This window comes from Salvelinus sp. IW2-2015, linkage group LG20 (assembly GCF_002910315.2).
Source record: "Salvelinus sp. IW2-2015 linkage group LG20, ASM291031v2, whole genome shotgun sequence".
NCBI classification, from domain to species: Eukaryota; Metazoa; Chordata; class Actinopteri; order Salmoniformes; family Salmonidae; genus Salvelinus; species Salvelinus sp. IW2-2015.
In genome coordinates this window covers 18,017,032-18,038,070 of record NC_036860.1, presented here as the reverse complement: position 1 = coordinate 18,038,070, position 21,039 = coordinate 18,017,032, and the positions used below count along the sequence as shown (strand labels likewise).

The window sequence follows — 21,039 nt, the reverse complement described above, 5'->3', positions numbered from 1 at the left end:
AAAAAATGAACGGAGCAAAGTACAGAGATCCTTGATGAAACCTGCTCCAGAGTGCTCAGGACTCAGACGGGGTGAAGGTTCACCTTCAACAGGACAACGACCTAAGCACACAGCCAAGACAACGCAGGAGTGGTTTTTGGGACAAGGCTCTGAATGTCCTTGAGTGGCCCAGCCAGAGCCCAGACTTGAAACCCGACTGAACATCTCTGGAGAGACCTGAAAATAGCTGTGCGGCGACGCTCCCATCCAACCTGACAGAGCTTGAGCGGACCTGGAGAGAAGAATGGGAGAAACCTCCTCAAATACGGGTGGCCAAGCTTTATCTACCAAGGGAATTGTCTCTTCGATTATAATCACAAGCGTATATATTCCCCCCCAAGCAGACACATCGTTGGCCCTGAACGAACTTCATCTGACTCTTGTAAACTGAAACCACACACCCTTGAGCGCTGCATTCATCAATCTCTTCCTCGATCCTGACTGGTCTCCCAGTCCCTGCCACTGAAAAACATCCCGACAGCATGATGCTGCCACCACCATGCTTCACCGTAGGGATGGTGCCAGGTTTCTTCCAGACGTTGCGCTTGGCATTCAGACCAAAGAGTTCAATCTTGGTTTCATCAGACCAGAGAATCTTGTTTCTCATGTTCTGAGAGTCTTTAGGTGCCTTTTGGCAAGCTCCAAGCGGGCTGTCATGTGCCTTTTACTGAGGAGTGGCTTCCGCCTGGCCACTCTACCATAAAGGGGTGTTTGGTGGAGTGCTGCAGAGATGGTTGTCCTTCTGGAAGGTTCTCCCATCTCCACAGAGGAAGTCTAGAGTCAGAGTGAGCAAAGACCAAGGCCTTTCTCCCTCGATTGCTCAGTTTGGCCGGGCGGCCAGCTCTAGGAAGGGTCTTGGTGCTTCCAAACTTCTTCCATTTAAGAATGGAGGCCACTGTGTTCTTGGGGACTTTCAAAGCTGCATAAATGTTTTGGTACCCTTCCCCAGATCTGTGCCTCGACACAATCCTGCCTCAGAGCTCTACGGACAATTCCTTCGACCTCATGGTTTGGTTTTTGCTCTGACATGCACTGTCAACTGTGGGACCTTATATAGACAGGTGTGTGCCTTTCCAAATCATGTCCAATTCATTTAATTTACCACAGGTGGACTCCAATGAAGTTGTAGAAACATCTCAAGGATGATCAATCGAAACAGGATGCACCTGAGTTCAATTTCGAGTCTTATAGCAAAGGGTCTGAATACTTATGTAAATAAGGTATTTCAAGTTTTTTATATTTAATACATTTGCAAAGCGAAAAACCTGTTTTCGCTTTGTCATTATGGGGTATTGTGTGTAGATTGATGAGGATTTGTTTTTCTTTAATCCATTTTAGATTAATGCTGTAACGTAACAAAGAGGAAAAAGTCAAGGGATCTGAATAATTTCCGGTACTGTATATTGGCTAAACTCCAGTCATATTTGACAAAAATAATGTATTATAACCCCCTAGAGTCCCCCCAATCTAAGTAACATAATAAAAAAAATCCCATCAAAATCCGTCAATTTCAGCTAGAAATATGTTTTTTGAATCTGCCGATGTTGCACTTCCGCATCTGCGTTGAAAGATGGCAGAGCTAGAGCGATGTTTGTCAGACCATGAGACATCCTGAAAATCCATCTTCACACAAAAACATCTGTAGCGTCCGAACAGTTTGATCTACTATTATGATCATTCTATAGAAAGAGGAGACTCTCACGAACATGATGGTGTTGCTCTTACGACCCCCCAAAAGTATCAGGGGACTCGTCTGAAGGTAACCGGTACTGGTAAAGAAATGAGTGGATGAAGGTTGTTTTTTTGCATACCCAAAAAAGGGGTTAAATATGTGTGAGAAAAATATATATTTCCTGAGCTTTCATATATCTCCTAGATATAGGACAAACACTTCAAAACCTTGTTTCTTATGATATTTTGGGGGGACTGTATTTTTTCCCATTTATTAATGTGTTATTCAATGTATTTCACTGGGCTATAGTAGTAAAGGCCAATTTCAATATTTTATAAAATATTTTTAGGGTATTTATTTTTTATGCCTAAAGGGGTCCTAAAATTCAATATCAAATAGCTAAATGATCCATATTATGACCGTCTTAAAACAAAAGGCAGAGGCGTAACATGACATGGCCCTATACTGTGGGTCTATTTCTCTCTCTGGGAGATGCTGTCATGAGCCGCTCACATTGGTCTTGTTGACATGCAGACCTGTCAATCTGTCAAATCACCTGTTCTGAGCTTGAACACAACCGCAATCAATCATCTTTACAGCTCACTCTCCCTAAGCAGTAAAGATTGTACTTGGCGTTTTATTCTGACTGATGATATTTTTGTCTTTGTGTGTCTGCAGGGTACTAATACCCCATGTGACTGAAGTTATTGTGTGTCTGTTCCTGTGTGTTTCCTAATATTACCCTAACTGTAGTCTGAGTGATTATGTTTTTGTTTATCTGGATGTTTTTGTTTTCAGAGTATTACCCTAACTGTGAGGTGATGTTCATGGGCATGGCCAACATCCACTCCATTAGGAACAGCTTCCAGTCCCTCCGAACAGTCTGTAGCCAGATCCCCGACCCTGGGAAGTAAGTGGATCCCTCTGACATTTCTCTCCCTCCCTCCATCCATCTCTTTCTCCTTTCATCCCATCATTCCCTTCTCCAGGCCTCAGTAAGGTTACACCACAGGGAGAAGGGGAATGCAGCCAGCCACAATCCAGCCCCAATCCCGCTGGGCAGGGCCAAGCTGTCGTGTCTGATGTTGAAATGTCGTTTGTGAATTGTTTGTGTTTGTGTGTTGTTTGTTGGTGTTGTGTGTGTGTTGTTGGTGTGGGTGTGTGGTGTGTGTGTGTGTTGGTGTGTGTGGTGTGGTGTGTGTGTGTGTGTGTGGTGTGTGTGTGTGTGTGTTTGTGTGTGTGTGTGTGTGGTGTTGTGTGTTGGGTGGTGTGTGTCTCTCTCTCTCAAACCTGTCTTAAAATACTATTTGAAATTATTTAAAATACTTGAACTGTGCTTTTTATTGCATCCATTGTGACAGACAATGGATGCAATAAAAGCACAGTTCAAGTATTTTAAATAATTTCAAATAGTATATAGTATATAGAAGAGTCCCTAAAGGGCAAACACTACCCACCTGGCATTCTAGGTTAGGCTAAAGAAAATGCTCTAAGTACTTGAAAGATTTCAAATAATTGTCCCAGGTCTTTTGTGTGTGACTGTCTCCTTGCATCTCATTTTAAAATGAGAGAGCCCATTACAGATCTAGGTCAGGGGCTTCACTTCCCCCTGCCACACCCCCCTCCCCGGTGTCCTCAGGGTTACCTCCGCTTACTCAACCCATCGTTATTTATTTACCTCCCTCAGAATACATTCTAAAACCTCTAGACCTGTTCTGATTGGTCCCTCCTTGGCTTGTGTATTCCCAGCTGGCTTTCTGCTCTGGAGAGCACCCGTTGGCTGCAGCACCTATCCGTCATGCTGAAGGCTGCCACTCTAGTGTGCTCTGCGGTGGAAAGGGAGGGACGTCCTGCCCTGGTGCATTGTTCAGACGGGTGGGACCGCACCCCACAGATTGTGGCTCTTGCCAAGATCTTGCTGGACCCCTTCTATAGGACACTAGAGGTAGACACACATACACACTCACACTCACTCTCTGACACGTTCTGACCCCTGGCCCTTAGGATACTGTGGTCACTAAGACTAACACTGATGCAGCAAATATCAGGTTTTGTTACATTTTGATAGTGAAAGTTCATGGTATTACCAATTGTTTCGCACACCCTTTTGAATTTACCAAAAACACACACACACCTTTTTTATGCCATGGTGTGAGAAACACAACTGAACCCCCCCCCCCCCCCCCCCCCCCCCCAATCCACAGGGTTTCCAGGTACTGGTGGAGACAGAGTGGTTGGACTACGGTCATAAGTTTGGCGATCGCTGCGGTCACCAGGAGAGTGCTGATGATGTGAGTGAGAAGTGTCCTGTCTTCCTACAGTGGCTAGACTGTGTTCACCAGCTACTCAAACAGTTCCCCTGCTTCTTCGAGTTCAACGAGGCATTCTTGGTATGTACAGTAGGCTACACTTAGCCACCTCTCCTTTTCAATTTCTTTCTTTCTCACTTTCCTTTTCATTCTCTTCTCTCTCTTTGCCCTCGTCTCTCTTTTTCTCTCCTCTTTCTCTTTCTCTTTGCCTTCACCTTCTCTCTCTTTCTACCTCTAGAAGCTCTTTCTACCTGGCACTTTTTACTACTCTTCTGTTGGCATAGGACATGTCTTAAAGATTTATTTAACGTTTGTACATAAGAGGTATCAGACAGTAACCTTTGAATACAGTATTATGTGTATTGTGTCTTAAAGTGTACATACAGTATTGTATGCTGTGTAAGGACTGAGAAAAAGCCATTGTAAAGGTCTAACTATATATACCTTTGTACTCTTTGTTAAGAGTGTACTGTTGTATGTATTGTAAGGAATGTGTGTAGGGCTAACTATGTTGTGTTGTGTTCCTCTCCCCCAGGTCAAGCTGGTTCAGCACACATACTCGTGTCTGTACGGGACGTTCCTGTGTAACAACAGGTGGGAGAGAGAGGCCCGCAACATCTACAAACGCACCTGCTCCATCTGGTCTCTGCTCCGCACCGGCAACAAGAACTTCCAGAACTTCCTTTATATTCCCTGTCATGATATGGTAACCTACCTCTACGGTCACGTTTTTCTTTTCTATTCACTTCTGTTCTATCCTATCCTCATTATCTCCTCCCCTCTCCTCCATTTTCATATTGAGACACAAGGTGTCAATCTTTCCAATGTCCAATACACTTCTGATGACGCCCAGGATCATAGTGTGTCGGTAATGAGTGGAGCTTTTTGATACTCTTGTTGACCTTTAAAAGAAAGGAAAGATGCTCTCATCCAAATATACAAGATTAATGCATAAAAAAATGATATCGGCAACTTTTATATGGATTTACTGAGACAAAACGTAATTTATGTGTTTGTCTTTTATTGACCTCTGCCCCTTGGTCCTCTCCTCCCTGTCCCCTGTGTCCAGGTGCTGCAGCCGGTGTGCCACACCCGGGCCCTGCAGCTGTGGACGGCCGTCTACCTGCCCACCTCCTCCCCCTGCACCGCTGCCGAGGACGCCATGGAGCTCTACCTGTGCCCCTGCGCACAGGGAGATGAGCTCACCTCACGATCTCTCGACAGGTGGGGCTATCCCTTACCCACTCCATTCTTCCATCTCGGTCTCTAGTCATCAATACAGTCCATTAGTGTTTTCGTAAGACCATTTACTTATCTCAAGCCATCGTCGTGCTACTTGTATTCCTTGTATTGCTCTGAGCTCTCTCTTTTCAAGGCTTATTAAATAAGGAGGGAACAGGCTTGTGGTGAAAACTGAAGGTGTGCTTGGTTCACTATCTTACATCTCTAGTGTTGCTCAGATCATGCCTGCTCTCTAGTGGTACAGAAGGAAGCTCACAGATGAGGGAAGCTCCGTCAACTTGAGATTGGTATTTTTTCCCCTTTGTGCAGGCTTCCTAAGTCTCGCTCCATGGACAGCCTGGTGTCGGCCTGTGAGAACGGGATGGCCCTCACCCGCACCTCCAGCGACCCCAACCTCAACAAGCACTGCCAGGAGGGCCGTACTGCCCATGGGTTGGAGCCTATGGCTGCTATAGGAGGAGGGGCCGAACCCGATAGCCCCGAGGACGTCAGCCCTGACACGGGATTGGACGACAATGACTCGGAGGTGGAGCCTGTCACTCAGACTCCTCCTACCACACCACTGGAGATGGAGCCAAGGGAAGAGGGCTTTGAGGAGGAGTTGAGTGAGGAGATTTGTCTGACGACACAACCTCTGCCCTCCCTGCCCCTCCCCCCTGTCACTCTGGAGAAGGGCTTCCCCCATCCCCCCCCTCTCCCCCTGCCCACACCCATTCTCCTCCATTCCCACCTCCAGACTACCAGCCCCCATTGCCCTCCCCCTCCCTTGCCACAACAGGCGGCTGACAGCCACTACAGGACTGCTGAGGTCACTACCCACCCTGCCCGGGCAGCAGAAGCACGCCTACCTTCCCCACCTGCCTGGAAGGGCCCACTACCGGCAGCTGTTCTGAATGGGCCTATCACCAATAGCCTCCAGAACAGACACTCAGCTTCTGCAGAGCTGCCGGCCCTCGAGCAGCTAGTTCCTTTATTCCCTATGGCCATGGAAGACTCCACAGAGACCCTCACGGACAAAGCAGAGGCCCCACCAACACCGTCCCACAGCAGGAAAGAAAGTCTGGGCCAGACCCGGGCCCCAGAGTGGGCCTTACCCCAGGCCCAGACCCAGTCCCAGGCCCAGGGAGCGGAGAGAGAAGGGAAGAGGACAGGGGTTGTGAGTGGTAGAGAGTTGGTGCCTTTGAGAGAATGTGTTGTAGCAGTACCAACAGTAGCAATGGCCTCCGCATCTACAGTGCCCCCTGTTGACAACAGCCAGGTAGTGGCGGTGCGACACCCGGTCTCCCAGAGCCAACTGAGTGTCAGTGAGGAGCTGTCTCTCCTGGGCTCCCACTGGGAGAGTGTCCAGGGCCTGGTCCAGTCCGCCTGCAACACCGCAGCCAGCCAGTCTGGCCTCCCAGCTAATCTCTCCTCAGGTTTCTGTCAGGCCCTCCAGCCCACCGCCTACCAGAGTCGACGCCTGGCTGGCAAGCTGCTCCGTGCCCAGGGCATGGCCGTGTCCAACGGGTTGCCTAACGGAGGTTCGCAGTGCTGCCGAAAGGAGAAGGAGGAAAGGGTCCGTGGCCCGGCTCCAGCCCCAGCCAGCTCCAGCACAGTCCAGTCAGGGTCAGGCTGGCTCTCTGCAGTCAGAAGCAGCTCAGGCTATGCTGCCATCTGCAGCCAAACCAGCACCAGCACTCCACCCACCTCTTCAACCCGCCAGTTCTTACCAGCCTCTCCCTTCTCCCCGCCCTCCCAGCCCCCCCCGGCCTACCTGGATGATGACGGGCTGCCGGTGCCCATGGACGCGGTGCAGCAGCGTCTCAGGCAGATCGAGGCGGGATATAAACAGGAAGTGGAAGTGCTGAGGAGACAGGTGCGCCAGCTGCAGATGAGGCTGGAGAGACAGTACGGCATGCCGCCCTCTGAGCCTGACGTCGACTACGAGGACGACATTGTGAGTAACTCTCACATGTAGACTTTAAACAGTAACCCAGTGTTGATAAACCCCCAATGTATTATTACTGTACTGTGAAATTATGAAAGTGAAAAAAGGTATGGAACAGTGTCTCTCTCGCTCTCTCTCAACATACTGTATGTCTCTCGCTCTCAACCTGTCTCCCTCCCTCTCATATTGACCTGTCTGTTCCCAGACGTGTCTGCGTGAGTCAGACGATAGTGACGAGGAGGAAAGTCTGTCGGATCACAGCGAGGACTGTTTCTCCGAGGGCAGCTGGGACAGAGTGGAGCAGAAGGACACAGAGGTCAGCGTCCCTCGTAGTCTGCTTCAGGTTTCTCTCTCTCTCTACTGCTTCTTATAAATAACCCTAACCCTATACTACACTGTATACTACAGCCTCTCCTCTCCCACTCATCTTTCTACCTTTCTGCCCCAGATACGTACAGTGCCTTCAGAAAGTGTTCATATCCCTTGACTTATTCCACATTTTGTTATTACAGCCTGAATTCAAAATGGATAAAAATAAATACAAATAATTCACCMATCTACACACAATACCTTATAATGTCAAAGTGAAAACATATATTTTTTAACATTTTTGCTATTTTATTATAAATTAAATACCGAAATATCTCATTTACAGTACATCAGTTTTCACACGCCTGAGTCAATACTTTGTAGAAGCATCTTTGACAGCAATTACTACTGTGAGTCTAAGCGCTTTCCACACCCGGATTGTGCAAGATTTGCCCATTATACTTTTCAAAAATGTTCAAGCACAGTCAAATTAGTTGTTGATCATTGCTAGACAACCATTTTCAGATCTTTCAAATCTTGCCATAGATTTTCAAGTAGATTGAAGTCAAAACTGTAACTCGGAGACTCTGACTTCTTGGTAAGTAACTTCAGTGTAGATTTGGCCTGATTTGGCCAGCTCCCTACCATTTTTTAATCCTAAAAAACTCCCCAGTCCTTAACGATTACAAGCATACCCATAACACGATGCAGCCGCCACTATAATTGAAAATATCAAGAGTGGTACTCAGTAGTGTTTAATTGGATTTGCCCAAAACATAACACTTTGTATTAAGGACAAAAAGTTAACTGCTTTGCCAATTTATTTACAGTATTATTTTAGTGCCTTGTTGCAAACAGGATGCATGTTTTGGAATATTTTTATTCTGTACAGGCTTCCTTTTTTCACTCTCAATTAGGCTAGTATTATGGAGTAACGACAATGTTGTTGATCCAGCTTCAGTTTTCTCCTATCACAGTCATTAAACTCTGTAACTGGTGAAATCCCTGAGCCCTTTCCTTCCTCTACGGTAACTGAGTTAGGAAGGACACCTGTATCTTTGTAGTGACTGGGTCTATTGATATGCCATCCAAAGTGTAATTAATAACTTCACCATGCTCAAAGGGATATTCAGTATCTGCCTTTTTTATTTTTAGCCATCTACCAATAGGTGACCTTCTTTGCAAGGCATTGGAAAACCTGCCTGGTCTTTGTGGTTGAAACTGTGTTTGAAAATTCATTGCTTGACTGAGGGACCTTACAGATAATTGAATGTGTGGGGTACAGAGATGAGATAGTCGTTCAAAAATCATGTTAACCCTGTAATGTTGATGTCCGTGCACCCGTGAAAATCTAATTAGCATAATAAAAACATCCATGTAAAAATCCATCAGTTTAAACACTATTATTGCACAGAGATTATTATGTGACTTGTTAAGCACATTTTTACTCCAGAACTTATTTAGGCTTGCCATAACAAAGGGGTTGAATACTTATTGACTCAAGACATTTGTGACTCACCAACTGGATTTGGTCTTATGAAGCAAAATGTAAAATTGTGTATTTTACATTGATAAAAGTGGAGACTACAAAATGGTAAATCATACACTGCATTTTTGAGGAACAACGGGAAAGTAATTCTGCTTTGAAAGTTGTTAAACTTGTAAACTCACTTTTGAGAAAATGGCCTTTGAATGTTTTGGTATGTAGTGAAGAGCTCCTCTTTGTCTACACCCATTCAGCATCGTTCACACCCTCTTAAGCTTTAGTTCCAGACATTTGTTTACCTCTGGATAACATGAAAATAGCCTAACCAGCTCTGCTGGCAACAATTTCAGCTAAAATTAGGCTCTAACTAGCAAAGCAAACGGTTCTGGGATACGAATAATAACGTCATACACGTAACGTTAGCTAGGGAGCCAGCCAGCTAATGTTAGCTAGCTAGCTAACAGTACACTTTAGCTTGAAATGAAACTACATTCTGTCAAAATTATAAACATGTAACATATGAAAATGTAGCTAGCTAGACTATCTTACCTGTATACATCATCATGCATGATGGACATGTCTCCCTGTCACGGATGCCATGCCACGGTTGCCCTTAGTTTGAAGATGTAATCCGGAAACAGGTATTTTCTCCATCTCTTTTGCTATCATACTCTAATTCCGCTGATTTCAAATCTCGATCCTCCAGAAAGTGGAGAGCAACACTTATGCAGCTCCACTACACAATTTGTTTTTTTTTAAAGCCACATTCAACAGGATTACCAACACAGACTGACCAGCTCAAATAGACAGAAGCCTTCTATATGGCAGAACAATCCTAACTCCTCTCTCGGCATGTCCAGCCCACTCATTATCTCAGCCAATTATGGCTAGTGAAAAGGTTTCTGGCTTTTTCTGTGTCTTAACCAACATGGCTCGGAATTTAACAATTGTATTCATATTTAAAGATGGCATACAAGTTTGTTATTAAGGCAAATGAAAGTTCACATGTTCCAGAAGGCATTTCTGCCCAAAAAACGCATTTTGATTTTTTTTTAAAATTCTAATGGCTCTCTGTGAAGTCGTGACTTGTGACATACGCCTAGTTTCCTGAAACACGTCACATTTCAGCTATTCATTTTTTATTAATTTGTAAACATTTTGAAAAACAGAATTCCACTTTGACATTATGGGGTATTGAGTGTAGGCCAGTGACAAAACAAACTCTGTTTAATCCATTTTAAATTCAGGCTGTAACACAACAAAATGTGGAGAAAGTCAAGGGGTGTGAATACTTTCTGAAAGCACTGTATGTGTCACACACTGTTCTAATAGAAATGCGTGTATCTGCAGGTCACCAGGTGGGTGCCCGATCACATGGCCTCCCATTGTTTCAACTGTGACTGTGAGTTCTGGATGGCCAAGCGACGTCATCACTGCAGGTTTGTTTAGCTTTACCATTGATCACTAATGTATGCATTAATCAAGAAATTAAAATGTAAAGTGTAGGATAATAAACATAGCATAAACCTTCAACGCACAGCAGATTTTATACCACACCAACCGTGATTTGAGATTTAAAAAAGACTTAGCAGCACGTACGACATCCCTTGCATCTTTAGTGAATCTAGTTGCAGATCAGCTGTTTTGAAGAAAGTTGGTTGTTTTTCCTATCTTAGTTGAATGCACTCTCAGGATAAGAGCATCTGCTAAATGACTAAAATGTGAATCTAGTTGTTGACTCTGTTTGCCCTTTTCCCTCCTTTAGGAACTGTGGCAATGTGTTCTGTAAAGACTGCTGCCACCTGAAGCTGCCCATCCCAGACCAGCAGCTGTACGACCCTGTCTTAGTGTGTAACATCTGCTATGACCTGCTGCTGGAGGCTAGGAACAGAGAGATCTGCAGCCAGCAGCTCAAGAAGCCCATCGCCACAGCCTCCAGCTGAGAGACAGGAGAGGGAGCCCCTTACTGTGCTGGCTCAGTCTGGCCTGGCCTAGTTCAGTTTGGCCCGGTTAGGACCTGGATGAGCAGCTTCTTGGATCAGCTTGAGCCATGTGCCCTGCTCCTACTACCCTAACATGGTCTGGTCTTGGCTGTGTGGGAAGATGAGGAGGACTTGTGGTTGCTCTGTGGCAGGGAGGCAAAACTTGAGAATGGAGAGAGGCCACTGACCACTGGGGATGAGAGACTGACTGAGGAGTGGAAGAGGATAGGGGATGACAGTGAATTAACTGAGTGAGGGAGATGGATGAGGAAGAGCTGTTATGGAGGCTATCCCACTGAGTTGAACCCCTTTTGGTCTAACACATTTCCAGCCTGGAAGGAAGGCTGCAGCGTCCTGCTGCCCTGCCCTGGGGCTATTGTTCTCCACTGGTGCCTCAGATACCCCCTGATGCCCCATGCCACCCCCCTGCTCCTGTAGCTCCATCTCAAACCTACCTGAATGTCCACCCCCATTCTAGCGCATCCCTCTCACACACACCAACCAACCACCCCATAATGTGCCTCCCCGCCCGAAACACACACACACACACACACACCCACCTACTCGCCTCCAAGGACAATCTCTTGCCCTCCCAAGTGTTGGGGACTCCAAAGCCTTTACCTGTTAAATGGAGGCTGATGACAACTTTAACAAGAAAAATAAAAAATGCTGCTACAGTATTTAAGTCTAATTTTGTATTCTTATTATTTTGTGCACTACAAGCTGTTTGTGTATTTAAGGGAATTTGAGACCAAACTCGAGCGAAAGGGAGAAATCTGCTGTTTACTTGCTGTTGTATCTTTTTGTGGAGCTTGAATGTAAATGTTAGAAATGAAATGGACAAGTGTGTTGGAGTAACTGGAAGACTGACGATAATATTTGATTATGTGGTAACACTTGACACCCAGCATCATAACACGTTATGACATGGTCATAACCATTTCATATGTCATAACAGCTGACATAACTTGTCATAACCTGTTATAATAGGGTCATAACACTCATGACACATATTTAGACTTGTTGTGACATATATTGTGTTATTTTATGGCTGGTTATGACACCTACATAAGAGTAAAAACGCACAAAACCTACCACAGTAGTTATTTTATGGCTGGTTGTGATGTTATGTATATATTTTTAAGTTGGCCAATGCTGATGACTGGATGAATGCAGGAGAAGATTTCAGGAGCAGGACAAGACACATTCTTTTTGACTGATATAAAGGGGATGTAAATGAGCATATCTGGCTTATATGATTATGATGGTCATAATGCTTCTTGACAGTGTCATAAAGTGTATTTTCTCAGTCCAAGTAAAGTGACACAGAGTGGTCATAATGCTTCATGACAGTGTCAAAGGTTATTTTTTTTTACAAGTTATTTAAAATATGATGAAAAATAACATGACTGTAAAGAATTCATTACAACAACAAAGGTTTCAAGAAACAAACATTCAAACGAAAGGAAACATCTTGTCAGGGAAAAAAGTATTACATTTTTTTTTTAGTTGTGACACTTGTAGGTGTCATAACCAGTCATAAAATAACGAAATAGATGTCACAACAGGTGTAAATATATGGGTCATGACTGTTATGACCATGTTATGACAAGTGTTACTGTTTATGTTAATGCACATTAGGTGGGTTGTGTACTTTTTCATTCCTGCAATGTGTTATTTAAAAAAATATATAATATGCACAGTTAATGTGGTTCTGCCTTTATCAAAGCTATTCTCAATTCCTGTCTCAACGGTTTTAACATTAGAGGTACCCCACTATTTGTATCGAGAAAGGTTTATCACAGATAAATAATTGTCATTCGGATATATATGCACCTGATCAGAGGAGTCTTTAAAAAATTATAATAGAATGGCTAACCATCCAGACAAGGAAAGTTGTTTCCGCGTTTCCAAATAGAGGGATTTCTGCAATGTTGTCATAGAGTATGACTTGAAAGATCACTAGAAAGCACTTGATGGCTGTTAGCTGATGGGAGAGGGAGGGATGGATGGAGGGGTTTTGAATAATGGAGTACACAGTACCAGTCAAAAGTTTGGACACACCTACTCATTCAATGGTTTTTCTTTATTTTTACTATTATCTATATTGTAGAATAATAGTAAAGACATCAAAACTATGAAATAACACATATGGAATCATGTTGTATCCAAAAAAGTGTTAAACAAATCCAAATATATTTATATTTGATTCTTCAAAGTAGCCACCTTTTGCCTTGATGACAGCTTTGCACACTCTTGGCATTCTCTCAACCAGCTTCACCTGTAATGCTTTTCCAACAAACTTGAAGGAGTACCCACATATGCTGAGCACTTGTTGGCTGCTTTTTCTTCACTCTGCGGTCCAGCTCATAGTAAAACCATCTCAATTGGGTTGAGGTTGTGTGATTGTGGAGGCCAGGTCATCTGACGCAGCACTCCATCACTCTCCTTCTTGGTCAAATAGCCCTTACACAGCCTGGAGTTGTGTTGGGTCATTGTCCTGTTGAAAAACAAATGATAGTCCCACTAAGCGCAAACCAGATGGGATGGCGAATCGCTGCAGAATGCTGTGGTAGCCATGCTGGTTAAGTGTGCCTTGAATTCTAAATAAATCACAGACAGTGTCACCAACAAAGCACCCCGACACCATCACACCTTCTCCTCCATGCTTCATGGTGGGAACCACACATGCGGAGATCATCCGTTCACCTTCTCTGCGTCTCACAAAGACACGGCGGTTGGAACCAAAAATCTCAAATTTGGACTCATCAGACCAAAGGACAGATTTCCACTGGTCTAATGTCCATTGCTCATGATTCTAGGCCCAAGCAAGTCTCTTCTTATTATTGGTGTCATTTAGTAGTGGTTTCTTTGCAGCAATTCGACCATGAAGGCCTGATTCAACAGTTGATGTTGAGATGTGTTTGTTACTTGAACTATGTTACTTGAACTATTTATTTGGGCTGCAATTTCTGAGGCTGGTAACTCTAATGAACTTCTCCTCTGCAGCAGAAGTAACTCTGTGTGTTCCTTTCCTGTGGTGGTCCTCATGAGAGCCAGTTTCATCATAGCGCTTGATGGTTTTTGCAACTGCACTTGAAGAAATGTTCCGCATTGACTGACCTTCATGTCTTAACGTAATGATGGACTGTCATATCTCTTTGCTTATTTGAGCTGTTCTTGCCATAATATGGACATGGTCTTTTACCACATAGGGCTATCTTCTGTGTACCTTGTACCTGTCTACCTTGTCACAACACAACTGATTGGCTCAAACGCATTAAGAAGGAAAGAAATTACACAAATTAACTTTTAACAAGGCACACCTGTTAATTGAAATGCATTCCTGACTACCTCATGAAGCTGGTTGAGAGAATGCCAAGAGTGTGCAAAGCTGTCATCAAGGCAAAAGGTGGCTACTTTGAATAATAAAAAATAAAAAATATATTATGATTTGTTTAACACTTTTTGGGTGACTACATGATTCCATATGTTTTTTAATAGTTTTGATCTTCACTATTATTCTGCAATATAGAAAATAGTAAAAATAAAGAAAAACCCTGGAATGAGTAGGTGTGTCCAAACGTTTGACTGGTACTGTATTTCTACAGTGATGTTTGAGAAGGGCTTGATGTTGATGTACAGTAACATTGTCCTGTTTTGATTGACTGCTCAACCCTCGTCTTTTGATTGATTGTTCGATCAATCGTTCGATCATCCTCCTTGTCAGGTTCCTGTCTCAGAAATTAGTACCCGGCATTAAAAAGACTCCAGAGAATGTACTAAAGTGCTATTTCTTTATTTCCTGTACTTACAGTAAACTGAGTTTGTCATGTTTCCAAAATGAACTGACACTGTTGTGGAACGTAGCTAAATAAGTTTGGATGCCGTGCCGGAGTTTGGCTGTGGTTCCAACAAATTGTTCGATTGCAAAAAGCTCTGTGTTTGTTTCGTCTAATGTGCGTTCCTTGACACAATAGTGCCATATTTTCTTTATTTTGGTATTTTTATTTTTGAAAGCATTTCTCATGGAGACGACAGCAGGTTAACTAACTGGCCACTGCTTGGTTTGATTTAATGGTACAGATAGCTGCTTTAACAACATGGAAATTATTTAAATATCAGAACAGGGACATGTCCATTAGATAATGAGATTGATTTGTTTGTTTGTAAAAGAATGAACTGAAGATTTAAAGATTTAAATTAAATATTGAGTTTGTATGGTTGTCATGGTTATCCATTGCATAATAACTTTTGGGGTCTTTTCACACGATGTTGATTAAGGCAAAACCTTAACGAGGAGGTTGTGGAACCCAGATATGCATAGTTATCTGATTCTGTACAAGTGGCTAAAACCTGTCACTTAGCAAATAATTGTGTAAACAAATTAAATGCACTGTAAAAGGTCAAGGGTTAAAATAAAAAAGATTATCTATATCATGGATGTGCTTCCCATCTCCATTCTCTGTTTGATGTTTTTATGGCGTAATATTATCTTCAGACAAAGCTTTTCGGTGCCCACCTGCTTCAGAAGTATGATTGAGCATTGTAAATAGTTCACCTTTGGGCAAGCAGCCACCTTTGGGCAGGCTGCGAAACAGGATTTGAGTTCAGACTACCACCACCTGGCCCTCTCTACCCATCCAGGTCCCAGACAGGAGGCTGGCATGTGGAGTGGAGATCTCTTGCCATCCCTCAAAAGGTAACTATATCAAGGACATGGACATCATCATTCAAATGACATTTATATTGGTTTAAGGATAGTTAATTAGTTAACTTCATATTGCACATTCTAGTTGGCGAGGTCTTGTACTTGTTGTAGCCTCAGACACTGGATAAGGTGCTGAAATGCCAGTAGTCTTACTGAGGAGGCAAGATGGCCTGAGAATGAATTGGATGGGATATGTCATTTTCGGTTGATATCAGTTGAGAGATATTGGCAGTCTGCAGTTGATTATAAATGTCCCTTGGACCCTGTTTTTTTAAATTTCACATGGATACTGTGCTACTGACAGAGTTCCCACCGGCCATGGCATATCCTAGTGAGAAAGAATTTCCTGTATTTTCCAAATTGACCACAAGATGGTGGTGGGCTGAAGTTAATACCTTTCCTTCTGTATGTCTACTACAGTATGGCATTGACACAGTACAGTAATAAGGCCCCCACACAGGCTGTGTTTCGTCACAGAATGCTTTGTAAGAAATTACTTAATGTCATTTTCTGACAGTGTTCGGAGGTAGGAGATGTTTACATTCATACATGGCATTCAACTCACAACTCTAATATGACTTCTCTCATCTCTAAAATCCCATGTCCACTTATAAGCCTTCCACTACTATTCAAAATACTCACACTAATAGGAATGGCAAGCAGTAACATATTTTAGGTTATTTCAAGAGGGTTAAACATGGAAAACATAAACAATAGGCTAATAACCTGGCTGAGGAGTAAGTGGTTCAAATGTTACAATAATGTCACACTACTAAGCCGAACCTAGCCGAGCTGTACTGCGCTGGCTTGGTTTCACATTCACCATAGTTGCTACCATATTGAAAAGGACAATGTAAAAAGAAAACATCAGTCGGCACAGTACAGTTCGGGTTGGCCCTATATTGTGAATCAGGCATGTGTGTCTGTTTATGGCCTCTGAGGGGCAACTGTGTTCAGAATAAAAGTACTGTAGCAGTGAAACAGCCTGTTCATTTGTTTCCAAGTCTCAGAGAGTGGACAATCAGGCTTTTACAGTATAATTGTATCTGTGTGTGTGTGTGAGTGTGAGTTAGTTATTAACTATCAGATGAGGTGACAACCTCTTTATCCTCTATATAGATGGAGGAATTTATAATTGGACTTTAACATAAAACAAGTTGATGCTGCATGGCTGAGATTACGTTTTATCACCCAGATCCAGGTCAGTTAAATAAAGGGGTCATGGGGAAACATATTACCCACACCCTCATCATTCCAGAGGGGGAATAGCTCAGATTCTGAACAATGGACACACACACACACACACACACACACACACACACACACACACACACACACACACACACACACACACACACACACACACACACACACACACACACAGAGATATATGTTTAAGTAATCAGAGGTGGTCAGTTGTCACTTTGTATAATGAGATATCTCTACCTGCACGGTGTTAGTTTAGTGTCAGTCTTCTCATACCCCCTGACAGTTGAACTGTCAATAAATGCCAGCATATTAATTATTGAAAATAATCTCATAATGAAGACCTCTGTAAATATGTGAGCAATTGATAGGCTATTAGAGGAAATGTTATCGGTTGGGATGTTTATTAGAAGTAATGCCTGAGGGGGAGGGGCCAGGGCTGTTAATAAAGTATAAGACCCCCTTAGAAGAAGAATGGATCACATTTAATAACAAACTCATTGTGTTCCCCTGCGCTGCTCGAGCCTGACAGAGACGCGCTCCAAAATGCAGCGGCATCTAATCGTACAGATTTTTTTGCCATCCTTTTTGAAGATCTGCACCGGGGCAGGTGAGTCGATTTCAATTAATTGTGTTCGGGAATTTAGAAGGAAAGGTATAATCTCTGTATAGGCTATATATTAAATAAATCAGATTCGTGCATATTTTTCAATTGTCAACTGACACAAAGATGTAGGTGTTTAATACATTTGGGAGAAACGAAAAAAGTTAAATGAGCTCATTGTAAATTCAAAACAAATGTAAAAAAAAAAAGAATGTTTATTTGCAGTTTAAATTGATCAAATACCCTGAAGTAAACATGCGACAATGTTCTCATTTCCTACCACTGAGTTGAAACTAGCATATTACAGATAACATCAACTTGGTGAGGGGATCACTTTACATCCTTTGGTCATTCTAGCCGATAAAGTTTATGCATGATCCACCTGCTCATTGTTACCCTCTGAAAGCATTTACATTGTTGTACATTTACATTTGCATTTACATTGTTGATGTTGTATTGAGGGTTTAGATTCGTTTAATTAAACGGCAACACATCTACTTCTTATTTCCTATGATATATCAAAAGCTGTACAAGTCGACAAATAAAACAGTACAAGCAATTGGTTGAAGTCAGTTTTAGCTGTTATATTTTTGTTATAGACTTCAAAAATGGCCTTTTATTTGGGAAGGTCCTGTTTTGGCATTTAAAAAATGATAAGTCAATGATCCACGAGCGGCCTTTCAGATATCATCCGGTGTCCCATTTGAGCATTTATGAAATTGATAACACTTCGCTGGCTAATTTAATATAAATAAAAAATAAGTTTGTAGTCTATATGTAGGCTACTAGCGTACCCTATGACCACTACTAGCTTTGAACATCAAAGACATGCTCATATTCCACGCACCGCACTGTCATCACTCCAAACGCGCGCATAAAATTCTCTCCAATAACTAACTGCCTTGTCGATAAGAGATTTCCCACGCATTTCTCACGAGCGTCACGGCATTGCTGGCAGGCTCTCACCCCCCCCTGACGAGGAAAGCACAGTGAGTTCAAGGACATAAAGTGAGAGTCTCTGCCTGTCAGCAAATCAATATGCCAAAGGTGCCGGCACTGAGGTGTCAAAGTGATGCCCGGTAGATTATTCTGGGCTACTATTAAAAGAAAACGAACCGAGAAGCCCATCATATCGTGTTTAGAATTGTATTTTGAAAAGGCTACGTTATATTAAGCAATCCCATTCATTCTTCCACGTGCACCTGCATCATATGCGGGGTTCAACGCGAGCCAATGAGAGGAACGTGCGTGTTTGCCGCAGCACTCAACGAGACGCGGCATGAGCTCCAGGAATAAGCGCTGCGTAAAAACGTAAAATCTTTAACCCGGCGAACGCAGATATCCTACAGGCCTAGTTTCATTGATAAAATTACGACACAATCCATGATCTCCCGAATGCTGAAATGGGTAATGCACAGGCTACACTGCATGCTCTACAGATGTTGAGAGCAGGTGCTGTTGAAACTGGATACCATACCATTTGGATAAAAATTGCATTGACAAACGTAACTGATCATGGTACGTTTGTTTTGCATCTGATAACAAGACACCTAGAGCTTTAACACATTAGATCTGGTAAAAGATAATACAAAGAAAAACCATGTGGTTTTTTGTATTTTTTTTGTACCATCATCTTTGAAATGCAAGAGAAATGCCATAATGTATTATTCCAGCCCAGGAGCAATTTAGATTTTGGCCACTAGATGGCAGCAGTGTATCAAATCAAATCAAATTTTATTAGTCACATACACATGGTTAGCAGATGTTAATGCGAGTGTAGCGAAATGCTTGTGCTTCTAGTTCCGACAATGCAGTAATAACCAACATATAATCCTAACCTAACAATTCCACGCTACTACTTACACACACACACAAGTGTGAAGGATAAAGAATATGTACATAAAGATATATGGATGAGTGGTGGTACAGAACGGCATGGCAGATGCAGTAGATGGTATAGAGTACGGTATATACATATGAGATGAGTACTGTAGGGTATGTAAACATAAGTGGCATAGTTTAAAGTGGCTAGTGGTACATGTATTGCATAAAGATGCAAGATGCAGTAGATGATATAGAGTACAGTATATACATATGAGATGGGTAATGTAGGGTATGTAAACATTGTATTAAGTGGCATTGCTTAAAGTGGCTAGTGTACATTTTTACATAATTTCCATCAATTCCATTTTTAAAGTGGCTGGAGTTGAGTCAGTATGTTGGCAGCGGCCGCTAAATGTTAGTGGTGGCTGTTTAACAGTCTGATGGCCTTGAGATAGAAGCTGTTTTTCAGTCTCTCGGTCCCTGCTTTGATGCACCTGTTACTGACCTCGCCTTCTGTGATGATAGCGGGGTGAACAGGCAGTGGCTTGGGTGGTTGTTGTCCTTGATGATCTTTATGGCCTTCCTGTGACATCGGGTGGTGTAGGTGCCTGGAGGGCAGGTAGTTTGCCCCTGGTGATGCGTTCTGCAGACCTCACTACCCTCTGGAGAGCCTACGGTTGTGGGCGGAGCAGTTGCCGTACCATGCGGTGATACAGCCCGACAGGATGCTCTCGATTGTGCATCTGTAGAAGTTTGTGAGTGCTTTGGTGACAAGCCGAATTTCTTCAGCCTCCTGAGTTGAAGAGGCCTGCTGCGCCTTCTTCACAACGCTGCTCTGTGTGGGTGGACCAATTCAGTTTGTCCGTGATGTGTACACCGAGAACTTAAAACTTTCCACCTTCTCCACTACTGACCCGTCGATGTGGATAGGTGTCCCTCTGCTGTTTCCTGAAGTCCCCCAATCATCTCCTTTGTTTGTTGACGTTGAGTATGAGGTTATTTTCCTGACACCACACTCCGAGGGCCCTCACCTCCTCCCTGTAGGCCGTCTCGTCGTTGTTGGTGATCAAGCCTACCACTGAGTGTCATCCGCAAACTTGATGATCGAGTTGGAGGCGTGATGGCCACGCAGTCGTGGGTGAACAGGGAGTACAGGAGAGGGCTCAGAACGCACCCTTGTGGGGCCCCAGTGTTGAGGATCAGCGGGGTGGAGATGTTGTTACCTACCCTCACCACCTGGGGCGGCCCGTCAGGAAGTCCAGGACCCAGTTGCACAGGGCGGGTCGAGACCCAGGTCTCGAGCTTGATGACGAGTTTGGAGGGTACTATGGTGTTAAATGCTGAGCTGTAATCGATGACAGCATTCTCACATGGTATTCCTCTTGTCCAGATGGTGAGGCAGTGTGCAGTGTGGTTGCGATTGCGTCGTCTGTGGACCTATTGGGTCGGTAAGCAAATTGGAGTGGGTCTAGGGTGTCCGGTAGGTGGAGGTGATATGGTCCTTGACTAGTCTCTCAAAGCACTTCATGATGACGGAAGTGAGTGCTACGGGGCGATAGTCGTTTAGCTCAGTTACCTTAGCTTTCTTGGAACAGGAACAATGGTGGCCCTCTTGAAGCATGTGGAACAGCAGACTGGGATAAGGATTGATTGAATATGTCCGTAAAAACACCAGCCAGCTGGTCCGCGCATGCTCTGAGGACGCGGCTGCGGAATGCCGTCTGGGCC

At 43.6% G+C, this 21,039-nt stretch overlaps 2 protein-coding genes across 2 annotated transcripts in view; both read left to right on the top strand.

The window, feature by feature from the left end:
- Positions 1–15,408, top strand: part of LOC111981628 (phosphatidylinositol-3,5-bisphosphate 3-phosphatase MTMR4-like) — a 93,798-nt gene extending 78,390 nt beyond the window's left edge. Inside the window, 9 exon segments of the mRNA XM_024012998.3 lie at positions 2,510–2,621; positions 3,461–3,656; positions 3,916–4,101; positions 4,556–4,726; positions 5,090–5,244; positions 5,572–7,198; positions 7,395–7,505; positions 10,335–10,423; positions 10,750–15,408. Of these exon segments, the coding sequence (XP_023868766.1) occupies positions 2,510–2,621; positions 3,461–3,656; positions 3,916–4,101; positions 4,556–4,726; positions 5,090–5,244; positions 5,572–7,198; positions 7,395–7,505; positions 10,335–10,423; positions 10,750–10,927 (2,825 nt within the window). The 3' untranslated portion in view covers positions 10,928–15,408.
- Positions 15,409–17,381: 1,973 nt separating this feature from the next.
- ca4a (carbonic anhydrase IV a) overlaps positions 17,382–21,039 on the top strand; it is a 35,329-nt gene continuing 31,671 nt past the window's right edge. The window contains exon 1 of the mRNA XM_024013001.2: positions 17,382–17,493. Within this exon, the coding sequence (XP_023868769.1) occupies positions 17,430–17,493 (64 nt within the window). The 5' untranslated portion in view covers positions 17,382–17,429. The remainder of the gene's footprint in view (positions 17,494–21,039) is intronic.